The sequence below is a fragment of the Coregonus clupeaformis genome, chromosome 27, assembly GCF_020615455.1.
Source record: "Coregonus clupeaformis isolate EN_2021a chromosome 27, ASM2061545v1, whole genome shotgun sequence".
Taxonomy (NCBI): domain Eukaryota; kingdom Metazoa; phylum Chordata; class Actinopteri; order Salmoniformes; family Salmonidae; genus Coregonus; species Coregonus clupeaformis.
The window spans coordinates 20890431-20907107 of NC_059218.1; the positions used below are offsets into that span (position 1 = coordinate 20890431).

At 41.8% G+C, this 16677-nt stretch overlaps 1 protein-coding gene across 1 annotated transcript in view; it reads right to left on the bottom strand.

The window, feature by feature from the left end:
- Positions 1-15998, bottom strand: part of LOC121541614 (sarcoplasmic/endoplasmic reticulum calcium ATPase 2) — a 47394-nt gene extending 31396 nt beyond the window's left edge. Inside the window, exons 1-3 of the mRNA XM_041850768.2 lie at positions 15355-15998; positions 13208-13225; positions 13021-13103 (exon numbers count right to left, since the gene is read on the bottom strand). Coding sequence (XP_041706702.1) covers positions 13021-13103; positions 13208-13225; positions 15355-15472 — 219 coding nt within the window. The 5' untranslated portion in view covers positions 15473-15998. The remainder of the gene's footprint in view (positions 1-13020; positions 13104-13207; positions 13226-15354) is intronic.
- Positions 15999-16677: the final 679 nt, after the last annotated feature.

The window sequence follows — 16677 nt, forward strand, 5'->3', positions numbered from 1 at the left end:
AATTGGAGTGGGTCTAGGGTTTCTGGGATTATGCTGTTGATGTGAGCCATGACCAGTCTTTCAAAGCACTTCATGGCTACAGACGTCAGTGCTACGGGTCGGTAGTCATTTAGGCAGGTTATCTTAGAGTTCTTGGGCACGGGGACTATGGTGGTCTGCTTGAAACATGTTGGTATTACAGACTCAGTCAGGGACATGTTGAAAATGTCAGTGAAGACACTTGCCAGTTGGTCAGCACATGCTCGGAGTACACGTCCTGGTAATCCGTCTGGCCCTGCGGCCTTGTGAATGTTGACCTGCTTAAAAGTCTTACTCACATCGGCTACGGAGAGCGTGATCACATAGTCGTCCGGAACAGCTGGTGCTCTCATGCATGCTTCAGTGTTGCTTGCCTCGAAGACGAGCATAGAAGTGGTTTAGCTCGTCTGGTAGGCTTGTGTCACTGGGCAGCTCGCGGCTGTGCTTCCCTTTGTAGTCTGTAATAGTTTTCAAGCCCTGCCACATCCGACGAGCGTCAGAGCCAGTGTAGTATGATTCAATCTTAGACCTGTATTGACTCTTTGCCTGTTTGATGGTTCGTCGGAGGTCATAGCGGGATTTCTTATAAGCGTCCGGGTTAGAGACCCGTTCCTTGAAAGCGGCAGCTCTACCCTTTAGCTCAGTGCGGATGTTTCCTGTAATCCATGGCTTCTGGTTGGGGTATGTACGTACGGTCACTGTGGGGACGACATCATCGATGCACTTATTGATGAAGCCAGTGACTGATGTGGTGTACTCCTCAATGCTGTCTGAAGAATCCCGGAACATGTTCCAGTCTGTGCTAGCAAAACAGTCCTGTAGCTTAGCATCTGCGTCATCTGACCACTTTTTTATTAGCCGAATCACTGGTGCTTCCTGCTTCAGTTTTTGCTTATAAGCAGGAATCAGGAGGATAGAGTTATGGTCAGATTTGCCAAATGGAGGGCGAGGGAGAGCTTTGTATGCGTCTCTGTGTGTGGAGTAAAGGTGGTCTAGAGTTTTTCCCCCTCTGGTTGCACATTTAACATGCTGGTAGAAATGAGGTAGAACGGATTTAAGTTTCCCTGCATTAAAGTCCCCGGCTACTAGGAGCGCTGCATCTGGATGAGCGTTTTCCTGTTGATTAATGGCCTTGTACAACTCATTCAGTGCAATCTTAATGCCAGCATTGGTTTGTGGTGGTAAATAGACAGCTATGAAAAATATAGATGAAAACTCTCTTGGTAAATAGTGTGGTCTACAGCTTATCATAAGATACTCTACCTCAGGCGAGCAAAACCTCGAGACTTCCTTAGTATTTGATTTTGTGCACCAGCTGTTGTTTACAAATATACACAGACCGCCGCCCCTTGTCTTACCAGAGTCTGCCGTTCTGTCCTGTCGATGTAGCGTATAGCCTGCTAGCTGAATGTTATCATTGTTGTCGTTCAGCCACGACTCCGTGAAACATAAGATATTACAGTTTTTAATGTCCCGTTGGTAGGATAACCGTAATCTTAAATCATCCATTTTATTCTCAAAAGCTTGAACGTTGGCTAATAGGATTGATGGGAGAGGCAGTTTACTCGTTCGCCGTCGGATCCTTACAAGGCACCCGGATCTGCGTCCACGATATCTCCGTCTCTTCCTCACGCGAATGACGGGGATCTGGGCCTTGTTGGGTGTCTGTAGAATATCCTTCGCGAACGCCTCGTTGAAGAAAAAGTCTTCGTCCAACGCGAGGTGAGTAATCGCTGTCCTGATATCCAGAAGCTCTCTTTGGTTATAAGAGACGATGGCAGAAACATTATGTACAAAATAAATTACAAATAACGCGGAAAAACACACATAATAGTACAATTGGTTAGAGGGCTGTAAAACGGCAGCCATCTTCTTCCGGCGCTGCAACTGCACCCTCTATAAATACGAAAGTAAATACAAAACACTTGTTCAGTTTACCTTATGTACAACTTAAAGATTTTTCTATGGCAGTGGATAAGAATGCAGAAGTGTTTGTGCTGAAGCATCACAAGCACACTAATAAACAAGGGCCAAATGAATTAAACTGTCTCAAAGTAAATCTGAAACTGCACTGTTCACAAACTATGCAGTGAAATGCAGTAACCTTTTTATTTTATTTCACCTTTATTTAACCAGGTAAGCCAATTGAGAACAAGTTCTCATTTACAACTGTGACCTGGCCAAGATAAAGCAAAGCAGTGCGATAAACACAGAGTTACATATGGAATAAATAAAACGTACAGTCAATAAAACAATAGAAAATCTATATACAGTATGTGCAAATGTAGTAAGTTATGGAGGTAAGGCAATAAATAGGCCAGTGCAAAATAATTACAATTTATCATTAACACTGGAGTGATAGATGTGCATAAGATGATGTGCAAATAGAGATACTGGGGTGCAAATGAGCAAAATAAATAATGTAAATAACAATATGGGGATGAGGTAGTTGGGTGGGCTAATTACAGATGGGCTGTGTACAGGTGCAGTGATCGGTAAGCTGCTCTGACAACTGATGCTTAAAGATAGTGAGGGAGATAAGAGTCTCCAGCTTCAGAAATGTTTGCAGTTCGTTCCAGTCATTTGCACCAGAGAACTGGAAGGAATGGCGACCAAAGGAGGTGTTGGCTTTGGGGATGACCAGTGAGATATACCTGCTGGAACGCATACTACGGGTGGGTGTTGCTATGGTGACCAATGATCTAAGATAAGGCAGGGATTTGCCTAGAAGTGATTTATAGATGACCTGGAGCCAGTGGGTTTGGCGACGAATATGTAATGAGGGCCAGGCAACGAGAGCGTACAGGTCACAATGGTGGGTAGTATATGGGGCTTTGGTGACAAAACGGATGGCACTGTGATAGACTACATCCAATTTGCTGAGTAGAGTGTTGGAAGCTATTTTGTAAATGACATCGCCGAAGTCAAGGATCGGTAGGATAGTCAGTTTTACGAGGGCATGTTTAGCAGCATGAGTGAAGGAGGCTTTGTTGCAAAATTGGAAGCCAATTCTAGATTTAACTTTGGATTGGAGATGCATAATGTGAGTCTAGAAGGAGAGTTTACGGTCTAACCAGACACCTAGGTATTTGTAGTTGTCCACATATTCTAAGTCAGACCCGCCGAGAGTAGTGATTCTAGTCGGGCGGGCGGGCGGAAGCAGCGTTCGATTGGAGCATGCATTTAGTTTTACTAGCGTTTAAGAGCAGTTGGAGGCCACGGAAGGAGTGTTGTATGGCATTGAAGCTCGTTTGGAGGTTTGTTAACACAGTGTCCAATGAAGGGCCAGATGTATACAAAATGGTGTCGTCTGCGTAGAGGTGGATCTGAGTCACCAGCAGCAAGAGCGACGTCATTGATATACAGAGAGAATAGAGTCGGCCCGAGAATTGAACCCTGTGGCACCCCCATAGAGACTGCCAGAGGTCCAGACAACAGGCCCTCCAATTTGACACATTGAACTCTGAGAAGTAGTTGGTGAACCAGGCGAGGCAGTCATTTGAGAAACCAAGGCTATTTAGTCTGCCAATAAGAATGCTGTGATTGACAGTCAAAAGCCTTGGCCAGGTCGATGAAGACGCCTGCACAGTACTGTCTATTATCGATCGCGTTATAATATCGTTTAGGACCTTGAGCGTGGCTGAGGTGCACCCATGACCAGCTCGGAAACCAGATTGCATAGCGGAGAAGGTACAGTGGGATTCGAAATGGTCGGTGATCTGTTTGTTAACTTGGCTTTCAAATACTTTCGAAAAGGCAGGGCAGGATGGATATAGGTCTGTAACAGTTTGGATCTAGTGTCACATGCACTAAGTCATTTAACCACTAGATGTCAGCATCAGCATTTGTATTGAGTAAATTCACTAGTGCTTTACAAGTTAAAGGTCATGTAAAGAAACACTATGGCAACCTCGCAATGAGAGCTTGTTATGACAAGCATACGCTAGCTGTTCATTACGAAATGTTTTCTTCCTGAAACCATAATTGAAATTACACTAATTCAATACTAAATGTATTTGCTAGCTATACACGGAATGTATAAAACATTAGGAGCACCTGCTCTTTCCATGACAGACTGACCAGGTGAATGCCATGATCCCTTATTGATGTCACTTGTTAAATCCACTTCAAATCAGTGTAGATGAAGGAGAGGAGACAGGTTAAAGAAGGATTTTTAAGCCTAGAGACAATTGAGACATGGATTGTGAATGTGTGCCATTCAGAGGGTGACTGGGAAAGACAAAATATTTAAGTGCCTTTGGACGGGGTATGATAGTAGGTGCCAGGCGCAACAATTTGAATGTGTCAAGAACTGCAACGCTGCTGGGTTTTTCATGCTCAGTTTCCCCATGTGTATCAAGAATGGTCCACCACCCAAAGGACATCCAATCAACTTAACACAACCGTGGGAAGCATTGGCGTCAACATGCGCCAGCATCCCTGCGGAACGCTTTTGCCACAATGAATTGAGGCTGTTCTGAGGGCAAATGTTGGGGGTGCAACTCAATGTTAGGAAGGTGTTCCTAATGTTTTGTACACTGTATATTTCAACTGCAAATGGCACCGTTACTGTCTGGGCCTATTAAATTAGTGAGCTTATTTAGTTTTCCCAAATATGCAATCTGCAAAAAGTCATGACTGAAAACTTTTATGCAGGAAAATGCTCGCCGCACTGGTTTTAGTCACACACGTTCTAATTTAGCTAGCTATCAAACAATCTTCTCATCATGAATGCAAGCAAGCATGGCCTGAATTATAGATCTGCGCCAACTGTCATGCTTTTTGCAGATTGCAAAACTAAGTAAGCTCACTAACTTAATAGGCCCAGACAGTAACTGTGTTATTTTTGTATCAAGGTTGAGTTGTATCAAGGTTAAGTAGCAAAGATTGATCACTAGCTAGGCTAACTACCTTGCTGGCTAGATAGGCCCAAACTACATTGCTGGCTAGCTATGAGAACAGGGCTGCTTGCTTGGTGAAGTGTACTTTTGATTATTTACTTATTCAAATTACGCTGTCGCTGGCAAGCTACTCACTGTCAAACAACCATGCCCACGTCATGATTTACAGATTGAATAATATTCAATGAACAGCTTGTGGAGCGCCCTCTTCAGGCAACCATTGAAACATTAAAAAAATGACCAGACGTATTTGTTCATTCTATATATAGAATATTGGTGCTTTATCTGAGGAATAAGGACAGATATAAATATTTACGTGAAAGGCTAATATCGTCCAATAATAAATCGGTCAACAGATTTATTGGTCGGGCTCTAATAACATAATGATAATTTATTTGAATGGTAAAAATGGTCCGCCATGTACTTCCAGAAAAGGTCTAAATAAAACAAATGTACAAGCAACTATGCTTGGGCGGTATCCAGATTGTCATACCTTCATACAGACCTTGTGCCATACCAGGATATTCGGTAATACCAGCATTGAACACAAGGGGCACTATTGTAACCCGAAGGTTAGCAATACTAAACAAGTACATGCAATTCCCATAGAGAATGCTAACGAGAGCATTGAGAACATTTTATACAGTCTCTTACCTAAAGTATTTGTAAAGACAGAAATCCCAGCTCATGAAGTTATACAAGTAACAAAAAAAATACTATTCACAATTTGCTCCATGGACAAAGCAAATATTAGACAGCAAGGCTCTTGATCCAGGAGGGAATTCTCTACTGTTACCAAGCAAAACTTGATTTTGAAAGAAGCTAACCACTTAGCTAAATTAGTCAACCAAATGCACAACTGCAGAGCATTTAGCACATTTTAGACAGTTGACCCAAATATTTATAAAAGATATCTAGCTTGCAAACATTTTGTGGTGAAATCCATACTGTAACTAGATCACCTGGCTGCACAACAGTGAATGACTCACAAGCCTCCGGTCTCTCGTCGTTGTGCGCTGGTAAACAAACACCACGTGGCTGGGACTACCGGTAAGCTTCAAAATGTAAAATTGTGACAGGTGAAATGAAGAACTCGATCCGATTTATCTCCAAACGTATTGCACAAGTTGAGTGCAGGTATTTACATAAAAAATAGCTACAAATATTCACACTTATAAAATCTTTATAAGTTTAAAAAAGGTATTGACAAAGAAGAGCTCTTCAGTAGGTACCAAAACATTCAAAGACCATTTTCTCAAAAGTGAGATCACAAGTTTATTTTACATTTAAGTCATTTAGCAGATGCTCTTATCCAGAGCGACTTACAAATTGGTGCATTCAACCTAGGATAGCCAGTGGGACAACCACCCTTTTTCTTTTTTATGGGGGGGGGTAAAAGGATGACTGTTATACTATTCCAGGTATTCCTTAAAGAGGTAGGGTTTCAAGTGTCTCCGGAAGGTGGTCAGTGACTGCTGTCCTGGCGTCATGGGGGAGCTTGTTCCACCATTGGGGTGCCAGAGCAGCAAATAGCTTTGACTGGGCTGAGCAGAATTACTTTGATATAATGATAAATGATATACCATTTTGTAGCTCTGTGTCTCTGCTTTTATCCAATGTAAAAAACACGTGTTTTGTATCGAAAAAGTACCGAAGTTTCGCGCAACACTAGAGATGAGGCGAGCCAGAGGCAAGGTAGCAGAGCCAGGAGCAATATTGCAAAATCAGGGCAAAGGCCATCACTTGGTAACAAGGAGTTATTCAATTTGGGTGAAAATAGCATTTGGAGAGTGACAAGGCTCGTCTGGGCTGAAAATGTGGTCAGCACAAGCCCATCCAAGACCTTGGCATCTATACATCTAGGCAAGCGAATGCTATTGCAAAGAGATGTCAGTGGACAAATGCTACCCATCAGCGCCTTGTGCAAGGACTTCCAGTTACATCAATCAAATCCAATGTTGAACATATGGCTAGCGTGGTAATTGTATAATCGTTTAACCGCCGATTATGGATGAAAATCGTCATGAAAATAAAACAAGTCATACGTTTAAAAAAAGTATACACTACCGGTCAAAAGTTTTACAACACCTACTCATTCAAGGGTTTTTCTTTATTTTTTTATTATTTTCTACACTGTAGAATAATAGTGAAGAAATCAAAACTATGATAACACAAATGGAATTATGTATTTTAGTAAACAAAAAAAAAGTGTTATATCAAAATATATTTGAGATTTTTCAAAGTAGCCACCCTTTTCCTTGATGACAGCTTTGCACACTCTTGGCATACTCTCAACCAGCTTCACCTGGAATGCTTTTCCAACAGTCTTGAAGGAGTTCCCACATATGTTGAGCACTTGTTGGCTGTTTTTCCTTCACTCTGCTGTCCGACTCATCCCAAAACATCTCAATTTGGTTGAGGTCAGGGGATTGTGGAGGCCAGGTCATCTGATGCAGCACTCCATCTTGGTAAAATAGTCCTTACACAGCCTGGGAGGTGTGTTGGGTCATTGTCCTGTTGATAAACAAATGATAGTCCCACTAAGCCCAAACCAGATGGGATGGCGTATCGCTGCAGAATGCTGTGGTAGCCATGCTGGTTAAGTGTGCCTTGAATTCTAAATAAATCACAGACAGTGTCACCAGCAAAGCACCCCCCACATCATAACGCCAATTTGGACTCTAGACCAAAGGACACATTTCCACCGGTCTAATGTCCATTGCTTGTGTTTCTTGGCCCAAGCAAGTCTCTTCTTCTTATTGGTGTCCTTTAGTAGTGGTTTCTTTGCAGCAATTCGACCACGAAGGCCTGAGTCAATGTTTTATACATTCCGAGTCTCTGAACAGTTGATGTTGAGATGTGTCTGTTACTTGAACTCTGTGAAGCATTTATTTGGGCTGCAATTTCTGAGGCTGGTAACTCTAATGAACTTATCCTCTGCAGCAGAGGTAACTCTGGGTCTTCCATTCCTGTGGCGGTCCTCATGAAAGCCAGTTTCATCATAGCGCTTGATGGTTTTTGCGACTGCACTTGAAGAAACTTTGAAAGTTCTTGAAATTTTCCAGATTGACTGACCTTCATGTCTTAAAGTAACGATGGACTGACGTTTCTCTTTGCTTATTTGAGCTGTTCTTGCCATAATATAGACTTGGTCTTTTAGCAAATAGGGCTATCTTCTGTATACCCCCCTCAACATCGTCACAACACAACTGATTGGCTCAAACGCATTAAGGAGGAAAGAAATTCCACAAATTAACTTTTAAAAAGGCACACCTGTTAATTGAAATGAATTCCAGGTGACTACCTCATGAAGCTGATTGAGAGAATGCCAAGTGTGCAAAGCTGTCATCAAGGCAAAGGGTGGCTATTTGAAGAATCTCAAATATAAAATACTTTTTTGGTTACTACATGTTTCCATGTGTATTATTTCATAGTTTTAAGGTCTACACTATTATTCTACAATGTTGAAAATAGTAAAAAATAAAGCAAAACCCTTGAATGAGTAGGTGTTCTAAAACGTTTGACCGGTAGTCTACAGTGAGGGAAAAAAGTATTTGATCCCCTGCTGATTTTGTACGTTTGCCCACTGACAAAGAAATGATCAGTCTATAATTTTAATGGTAGGTTTATTTGAACAGTGAGAGACAGAATAACAACAACAAAATCCAGAAAAACGCATGTCAAAAATGTTATAAATTGATTTGCATTTTAATGAGGGAAATAAGTATTTGACCCCATCTCAAATCAGAAACATTTCTGGCTCCCAGGTGTCTTTTATACAGGTAACGAGCTGAGATTAGGAGCACACTCTTAAAGGGAGTGCTCCTAATCTCAGCTTGTTACCTGTATAAAAGACACCTGTCCACAGAAGCAATCAATCAGATTCCAAACTCCACCATGGCCAAGACCAAAGAGCTCTCCAAGGATGTCAGGGACAAGATTGTAGACCTACACAAGGCTGGAATGGGCTACAAGACCATCGCCAAGCAGCTTGGTGAGAAGGTGACAACAGTTGGTGCGATTATTCGCAAATGGAAGAAACACAAAATAACTGTCAGTCTCCCTCGGCCTGGGGCTCCATGCAAGATCTCACCTCGTGGAGTTGCAATGATCATGAGAACGGTGAGGAATCAGCCCAGAACTACATGGAAGGATCTTGTCAATGATCTCAAGGCAGCTGGGACCATAGTCACCAAGAAAACAATTGGTAACACACTATGCCGTGAAGGACTGAAATCCTGCAGTGCCCGCAAGGTCCCCCTGCTCAAGAAAGCACATATACATGCCCGTCTGAAGTTTGCCAATGAACATCTGAATGATTCAGAGGAGAACTAGGTGAAAGTGTTGTGGTCAGATGAGACCAAAATTGAGCTCTTTGGCATCAACTCAACTCGCCGTGTTTGGAGGAGGAGGAATGCTGCCTATGACCCCAAGAACACCATCCCCACTGTCAATCATGGAGGTGGAAACATTATGCTTTGGGGGTGTTTTTCTGCTAAGGGGACAGGATAACTTCACCGCATCAAAAGGGACGATGGACGGGGCCATGTACCGTCAAATCTTGGGTGAGAACCTCCTTCCCTCAGCCAGGGCATTGAAAATGGGTCGTGGATGGGTATTCCAGCATGACAATGACCCAAAACACACGGCCAAGGCAACAAAGGAGTGGCTCAAGAAGAAGCACATTAAGGTCCTGGAGTGGCCTAGCCAATCTCCAGACCTTAATCCTATAGAAAATATGTGGAGGGAGCTGAAGGTTCGAGTTGCCAAACGTCAGCCTCGAAACCTTAATGACTTGGAGAAGATCTGCAAAAAGGAGTGGGACAAAACCCCTCCTGAGATGTGTGCAAACCTGGTGGCCAACTACAAGAAACGTCTGACCTCTGATTGCCAACAAGGGTTTTGCCACTAAGTAGTAAGTCATATTTTGCAGAGGGGTCAAATATTTATTTCCCTCATTAAAATGCAAATCAATTTATAACATTTTTGACATGCGTTTTTCTGGATTTTGTTGTTGTTATTCTGTCGCTCACTGTTCAAATAAACCTACCATTCAAATCATAGACTGATCATGTCTTTGTCAGTGGGCAAACGTACAAAATCAGCAGGAAATCAAATACTTTTTTCCCTCACTGTATATATAAAAACATGTATGTGGAACGAACAGCTGACTGAAGACGGAACGGCGGGGCATTCATGCAGTTGAGTTTGTGTCCACGGTAACTTTACAACGTGCATCATCTTCCGACAGGTGCCATTATTCTAACGCGACACAGTTGCCTGGAGCCATCCGTGTAACAAATTGTGGAACTCATCCAAAGAAGTATAATTTAAAAAATGTAAAGAGGGGGAACCGCAGCTGTGCGGCAACAAGGCAAATTTGTGCTGTGACGTCATCGCGGCAAGGGCAAAACGTAATGTAGCGACTTATAGTGACAAATCAAGCAGCCAATAGTGACTCTCAATGAACAAGAGAGAGCAGTGCACTAACCACGGCAGAACAGAAACTGCGTTATCATGAAAACATTGTGCCATTTGCAAGAACTTCACTTCACTAGCTAGCTAGAGGGCGTATTCAGCATTGAGCGTGTGTGAACTGGCGTTGTTAGCATATCTTCAATTTCATATGGATTGATTTGGAGACTGGTTAAGCTAGCAAGCACATTAGCTAGCTAGCTAACTTTCATGCACATTTTGCAGGAGCACAGGCATTCAGGAGCGGAGGAGAGGAGAAAATGTGTGTCTTAAATAAAAAAGAAAACATTTGTTTTGCCATTAGAACGATTATAACGGTGACCGCGGTCATTTGGCTGACAAACATCATCCAAAATTCCATGACCGTCACAGCCCTAGTTGAACATGCTATTGCTAATAACTGTAGTAGTTCAAATTCAAAGCACCGCACAACTCTATCCTGTTCAGGCACCCAGCCTTCAGCTAAGCATTCAATCCTCTATCTGAAAACAGCGAGCGACCACTCTTTGAAGTGGTGACATTTCCATAAAGTCCTCCTTCTCAGCCACTGAAATCGGATGCATAGGTTTTAACCAGCGCAGTTTGATTGACCAGATTACGTAAGAGATCAAATCAATCTGATGAGGCACAAACATTTTACCTCCCAGAAATGACTGAGAAATGGAGGGTACAATGGTAGAAGTTACTGACAACTGTACATCTCAAACTAGTCTACACTTCAAAGGGCTGGAGTGGTAGCCTCCCACACAACAGTATTTATAAAGGCCAACTAATTAGCCTTGTCAAGCTCTCTGGCAAAAACACAGTCAATAATATAATGACAATCATTTGAGCTATAAATAGGGCATTGAAAGCCTCTCTCTACTGTGCATTAGTAAATGTATTGAGCGTAATGACAGCGTTTCAGTCCCAATTCAGCAAATCTTCTCCAGAGAATGGGAGAGGTTTCTCAGACTATTTCAGAACAGGGACAGGAGTAACTTGTCCGCTCAATCAGAATCTAGGCCAGAACCAGAAATGTGTCACATAGGATTCTCCTCCTCCTAACACTGAGGTACAGCCTATCAAATCAAATGTCAAATGTGAACAGCTTGACAGCTCAAGCACACTCGGGACTTGAGTGTGTGTGATCTGCCTAATACTGGATGTGATTTACAGGCTAGATTCCTGACCATCATCACCATGTGTCCTTGCTGCTGGTGATATTTACAGCGAGGTGGCATTGAATATCAGCCAACTAGGCTAGAGCAGTGGTTCTCAAAACTCTCCTCGGGGACCCCCAGCCATTCCATGTATTTGATCTATTCCAGAGCTAGCACACCTGATTCAACTTGCCAACTAATCATCAAGCCCTGGACTACGTGAATCAGGTGAGCTAGTTGAGGGCTACACCAGAAAATTGAGAAACATCTGGGGGTCCCCGAGGAGAGGTTTGAGAACCACTGGGCTACAGGAAGGAAAATGTTGTATTGCATTTGTATTTATTTAAGCCTTATTTTACCAGGTAAGTTCACTGAGAACACATTCTCATTTACAGCAACGACTTGGGGAATAGTTACAGGGGAGAGGAGGATGGATGAATGAGCCACCCGTTTAACATCCCATCCGAAAGACGGCACCCTACACAGGGCAATGTCCCCAATCACTGCCCTGGGGCATTGGGATATTTTTTTTTTTTAGAACAGATTAAATAGTGCCTCCTACTAGCCCTGCAACACCACTTCCAGCAGCATTTGGTCTCCCATCCAGGGACCGACCAGGACCAACCCTGCTTAGCTTCAGAGGCAAGCCAGCAGCGGCCTTCAGGGTGGTATGCTGCTGGCTGAGAGGTGAACTCGGCACTCACCGGGATCTGTCACGACTGGTGAGGCCACTTATGACATAAAACACAAGCATCGTTGATGTCCAGATCAACTTTTACCCCTGAAGGATTTTAAAAGGGATTGGATAGGATCATACTACAGGGAGTAGAAGAGGCATAATTGGGCAAAAGCAGAAAAAGGAGGCTCAAAACAATGTGTAAGTAAATGGCTGACGACCAGTGACTCGCTAACAGATAGAAACTCAATCTCCATCAATTATGTTCTCAACATAGCAGACTAGGATAACTTTCTCAGCTGTCCCCCACTCACACCCCTCATTCCAATGAAGTAAACTAAGATGTAACGACATACAAGTAGGAGCAATAACCAATTATTCCTATATTACTGGACAAACGCCAGTTCACCATTACATTTTCACCAGAATAGAGACAGATTCTATATAAATCCATCATGAGGCTGGAGCTGTGGGCATTAGCCTAATGAAAACCAAGGGGCTTGTATTTTCTAAATGGTGGCACACATCGCACTGAATGTGGATCTCCCGTTTGTCTACCAATCGTTCAGCGCGCTGTTTACATCCGACTGCTGACATTTTCAGTGCAATTCAACATGTAAAATTGGTTCACAAGTACTCTCGGCAGGCAAACACCATTGGTGTGTTTGAGCCCTAAAGAAAACCCTATTCAGTACTATCTGCCCTAGAAGAGATGTGCGTGCCCCAATTATGCTCATATACTTATTCTGGACAGATATGAACCTTATTATGATCCTGATGTGCCTGAATTGAGTCATTTTATACTTACAAAGGATATGCAGGCTGCAAGAAGAAGAATCCTCACAAGCAGATCTTCAAACTGTTCAACCACCAGTTCCCATAAAGATTTTCCTAAGAGAACAAAATAGAGGGTTTGATTGCATCCAAATAACGGGATACATTCTAAATGTGGCTTTAGAATAAGTAAATTATCCAAAAATAAACGATTTGCTTACCCTCCTCAGCAGGCAATTCTGCAATTCATCCAAGGGATACCACACCGGAAAGAGGACAACAGTGAGAGAAATGTTACGGGAAACACTCATGCCACTTCGATACCAAAGTGACTTTTTCGTAACGGGTTAGGAGAACTTACGCAGCAGGTTAGGATAAGGGTTAGTGAAAATGCTCTCGTAACCGACTACAAAAATCACTTTGTATCAAAGTAGAGTGAAAAGAGCGTGTCCCGGAATGTTACAACATAACTAGCTAGCTGGGTTTCTCAACCATATGTGCAGAGCCTTCAGAAAGTATTCATACGCCTTGACTTATTCCACATTTTGTTGTGTTACAAACTGAACTCAAAATGGATTATCTCACCCATCTCCACACAATACCCCACAATGACAAAGTGAAAACTAGATCAGATTTTTTTGCAAATGAAATACAGAAATATCTAATTTACATAAGTATTCACACCCGAGTCATTACGTTAGAATCACCTTTGGCAGCGATTACAGTCTAAGAACTTTGCACACCTGAATTGTACAATATTAGCAAATATTTTTATTTTTTTAAATTTTTTAAAGCTCTCAAGTTGATTGTTGATCATTACTTGACAGCCATTTTCAAGTCTTGCCATAGATTTTCAAGCCGATTTAAGTCAAAACTGTAACTAGGCCACTCAGGAACATTCAATGTCATCTGGGCAAGCAACTCAAGTGTATATTTGGCCTTGTGTTTTAGGTTATTGTCCTGCTGAAAGGTGAATTTGTCTTCCAGAGTCTGTTGGAAAGCAGACTGAACCAGGTTTCCCTCTAGGATTTTGCCTGTGCTTAGCTCTATTCCATTTATTTTTATCCTAAAAACCTTCCTAGTCCTAGCCGATGACAAGTATACCCATAACATGATGCAGCCACCACCATGCTTGAAAATACGTAGAGTGGTACTCAGTGACGTGTTGTGTTGGATTTGCCCCAAACATAGCGCTTTGTATTCAGGACATGAAGTTAATTTCTTTACCAAATGTTTTTGTAGTTTAAATTTAGTGCCTCATTACAAACAGAATGCATTTTTAAAAAAATATTTTTATTCTGTACAGGCTTCCTTTTCACGCTATCATTAAGTTAGTATTGTGGAGTAAGTACAATGTTGATCCATCCTCCGTTCTATCACAGCCATTAAACTAACTGTTTTAAAGTCACCAGTGGCCTCATGGTGAAATCCCTGAGCAGTTTCCTTCCTCTCCAGCAACTGAGTTAGGAAGGACATCTGTATCTTTGTAGTGACTGTATTGATACACCATCCAAAGTGTAATTAATAACTTCACCATGCTCAAAGGGGTATTCAATGTCTGCTTTTACCCATCTACCAATAGGTGCCCTTCTTTGCGAAGCATTGGAAACCTCCCTGGTCTTTGTGGTTGAATCTAGGTTTGAAATTCACTTAAAGATAATTGTATGTGTGGCTACAGAGATTAAGTGGTCATTACAAAAATCATGTTAAACACTATTATTGCACACAGTGAGTCCATGCAACTTAAGCACATTTTTACTCCTGAACGTATTTAGGCTTGCCATATCAAAAGGGCTGAATAGTTATTGACTCAAGACATTTCAGCTTTTCATTTTTAATTAAATTTTTAAAACATAATTCCACTTTGACCTTATGGGGTATTGTGTATGGGTATAGTGTATGACACAAAATATCAATTCATTCAATTTTTAAATCAGTCTGTAACAACAAAATATGGAAAAGGTCTCAAGGGGTGTGATTACTTTCTGAAGGAATTGATGCGATGTACATCGTGGAGTTGAGAAAAACTGCTACAACAAAACATGAATGTTTTCCGAAAAGTGTTTCAAAAGGGAAATTACATTAGATAGACGTGGACTGGAGGAAATAAACATAGCCAAGACATAGGTACTGAACATCGTTTAGAACCGGCAGATCATTTTAAATGTACAGCATTTTATTTTACATAAATTATTTCAGTCTTTTTTATTTCTTTTTTACAGTCATTGTCTGTCAGACTGAACATGCTCATGACGTCACCAATATTTTTTCAACCGTGCCGGTTGCTGAAGAATGCTAGCTAGCTAACAGGCCGTGCAGCGTGTTGCCAGGCAAGGGATATATCACTTTTTTTTTTTTTTTTACTCACCGTTAGGTCCCCATTTTTCCCGCTGCCTCTTCACCTGGTCTACACCGAGACCTGTGCTTTCGTTCACGTTGAAATGGCTGTAAACTTCCTCCACCGTCTTTGTGTGAGCGTTCTCCATGGTGAGTAGCCGCTCGAGGAAACACTAGCTAACTTAGCTGCTTACGTTAGCTATCTAGCTATCGTTAGTTAATTGAAGAAACCTCTACAACCCCACTGATTCTTCACTTATTTTGCGTTTCCCCCCCAACTCACGCTGCCGAAAAATCTCGAAATGTATGTTATCCCAAAAACTACGGTAGCTATCTTAATAACCTCACGTGCAGTAAAAACTGTGGCTAATGACTGTTAGCCCTCCTCACCACTTGTTACGAGAGCGATGCCTTACCCCGTCAAACTCGCCGGTTACAACGTTCCAGGCACAACAATGAAATACGGATAATTCATAGCTACCATCATCAAAACTATTAAATTTTTGACGGAGCAATAACTTAAGAAGAAATGCGTAGTAAGTTAATGTAAGTCTGAACGTACTGCCTTCGTGGAAGTCCGCAGTCTATACCTTCTTGTGTGCTGCCGCGGATTCACTACTATCACCATCAGCACCAATCGCATTTGTCCGCTACCCGTTGGCATATGCTGCGCTCGGTGTCCGCATGTGGAATGCGCTTATTGGCTGGAGAGACTCCGGAAATCTCTTTTTCTTCCCGATCTTTCTCTGGTGTCTCTGATCAGCTGACTCTCCTCAAAGAACTAATTATATATATATATATATATATATATATATATATATATATATATTCTGGAAAAAATTAAGAGACCACTGCAAAAATATACGTTTCTCTGGTTTTACTATTTATAGGTATGTGTTTGGGTGAAAATAAACATTTTTGTTTTATTCTATAAACTACTGACAACATTTCTCCCAAATAAAAGTATTATCATTTAGAGCATTTATTTGCAGAAAATGACAACTAGTCAAAATAACAAAAAAAGATGCAGTGTGTTCAGAACTCGAATAATGCAAAGAAAATAAAATCATGTTCATTTTTAAACAACACAATACTAATGTTCAGAAATCAATATTTGGTGGAATAACCCTGATTTTCAATCACAGCTTTCATGCGTCTTGGCATGCTCTCCACCAGTCTTTCACATTGATGTTGGGTGACTTTATGCCACTCCTGGCGCAAAAATTCAAGCAGCTCTGCTTTGTTTGATGGCTTGTGACCATCCATCTTCCTCTTGATCACATTCCAGAAGTTTTCAATGGGGTTCAGGTCTGGAGATTGGGCTGGCCATGACAGGGTCTTGATCTGGTGGTCC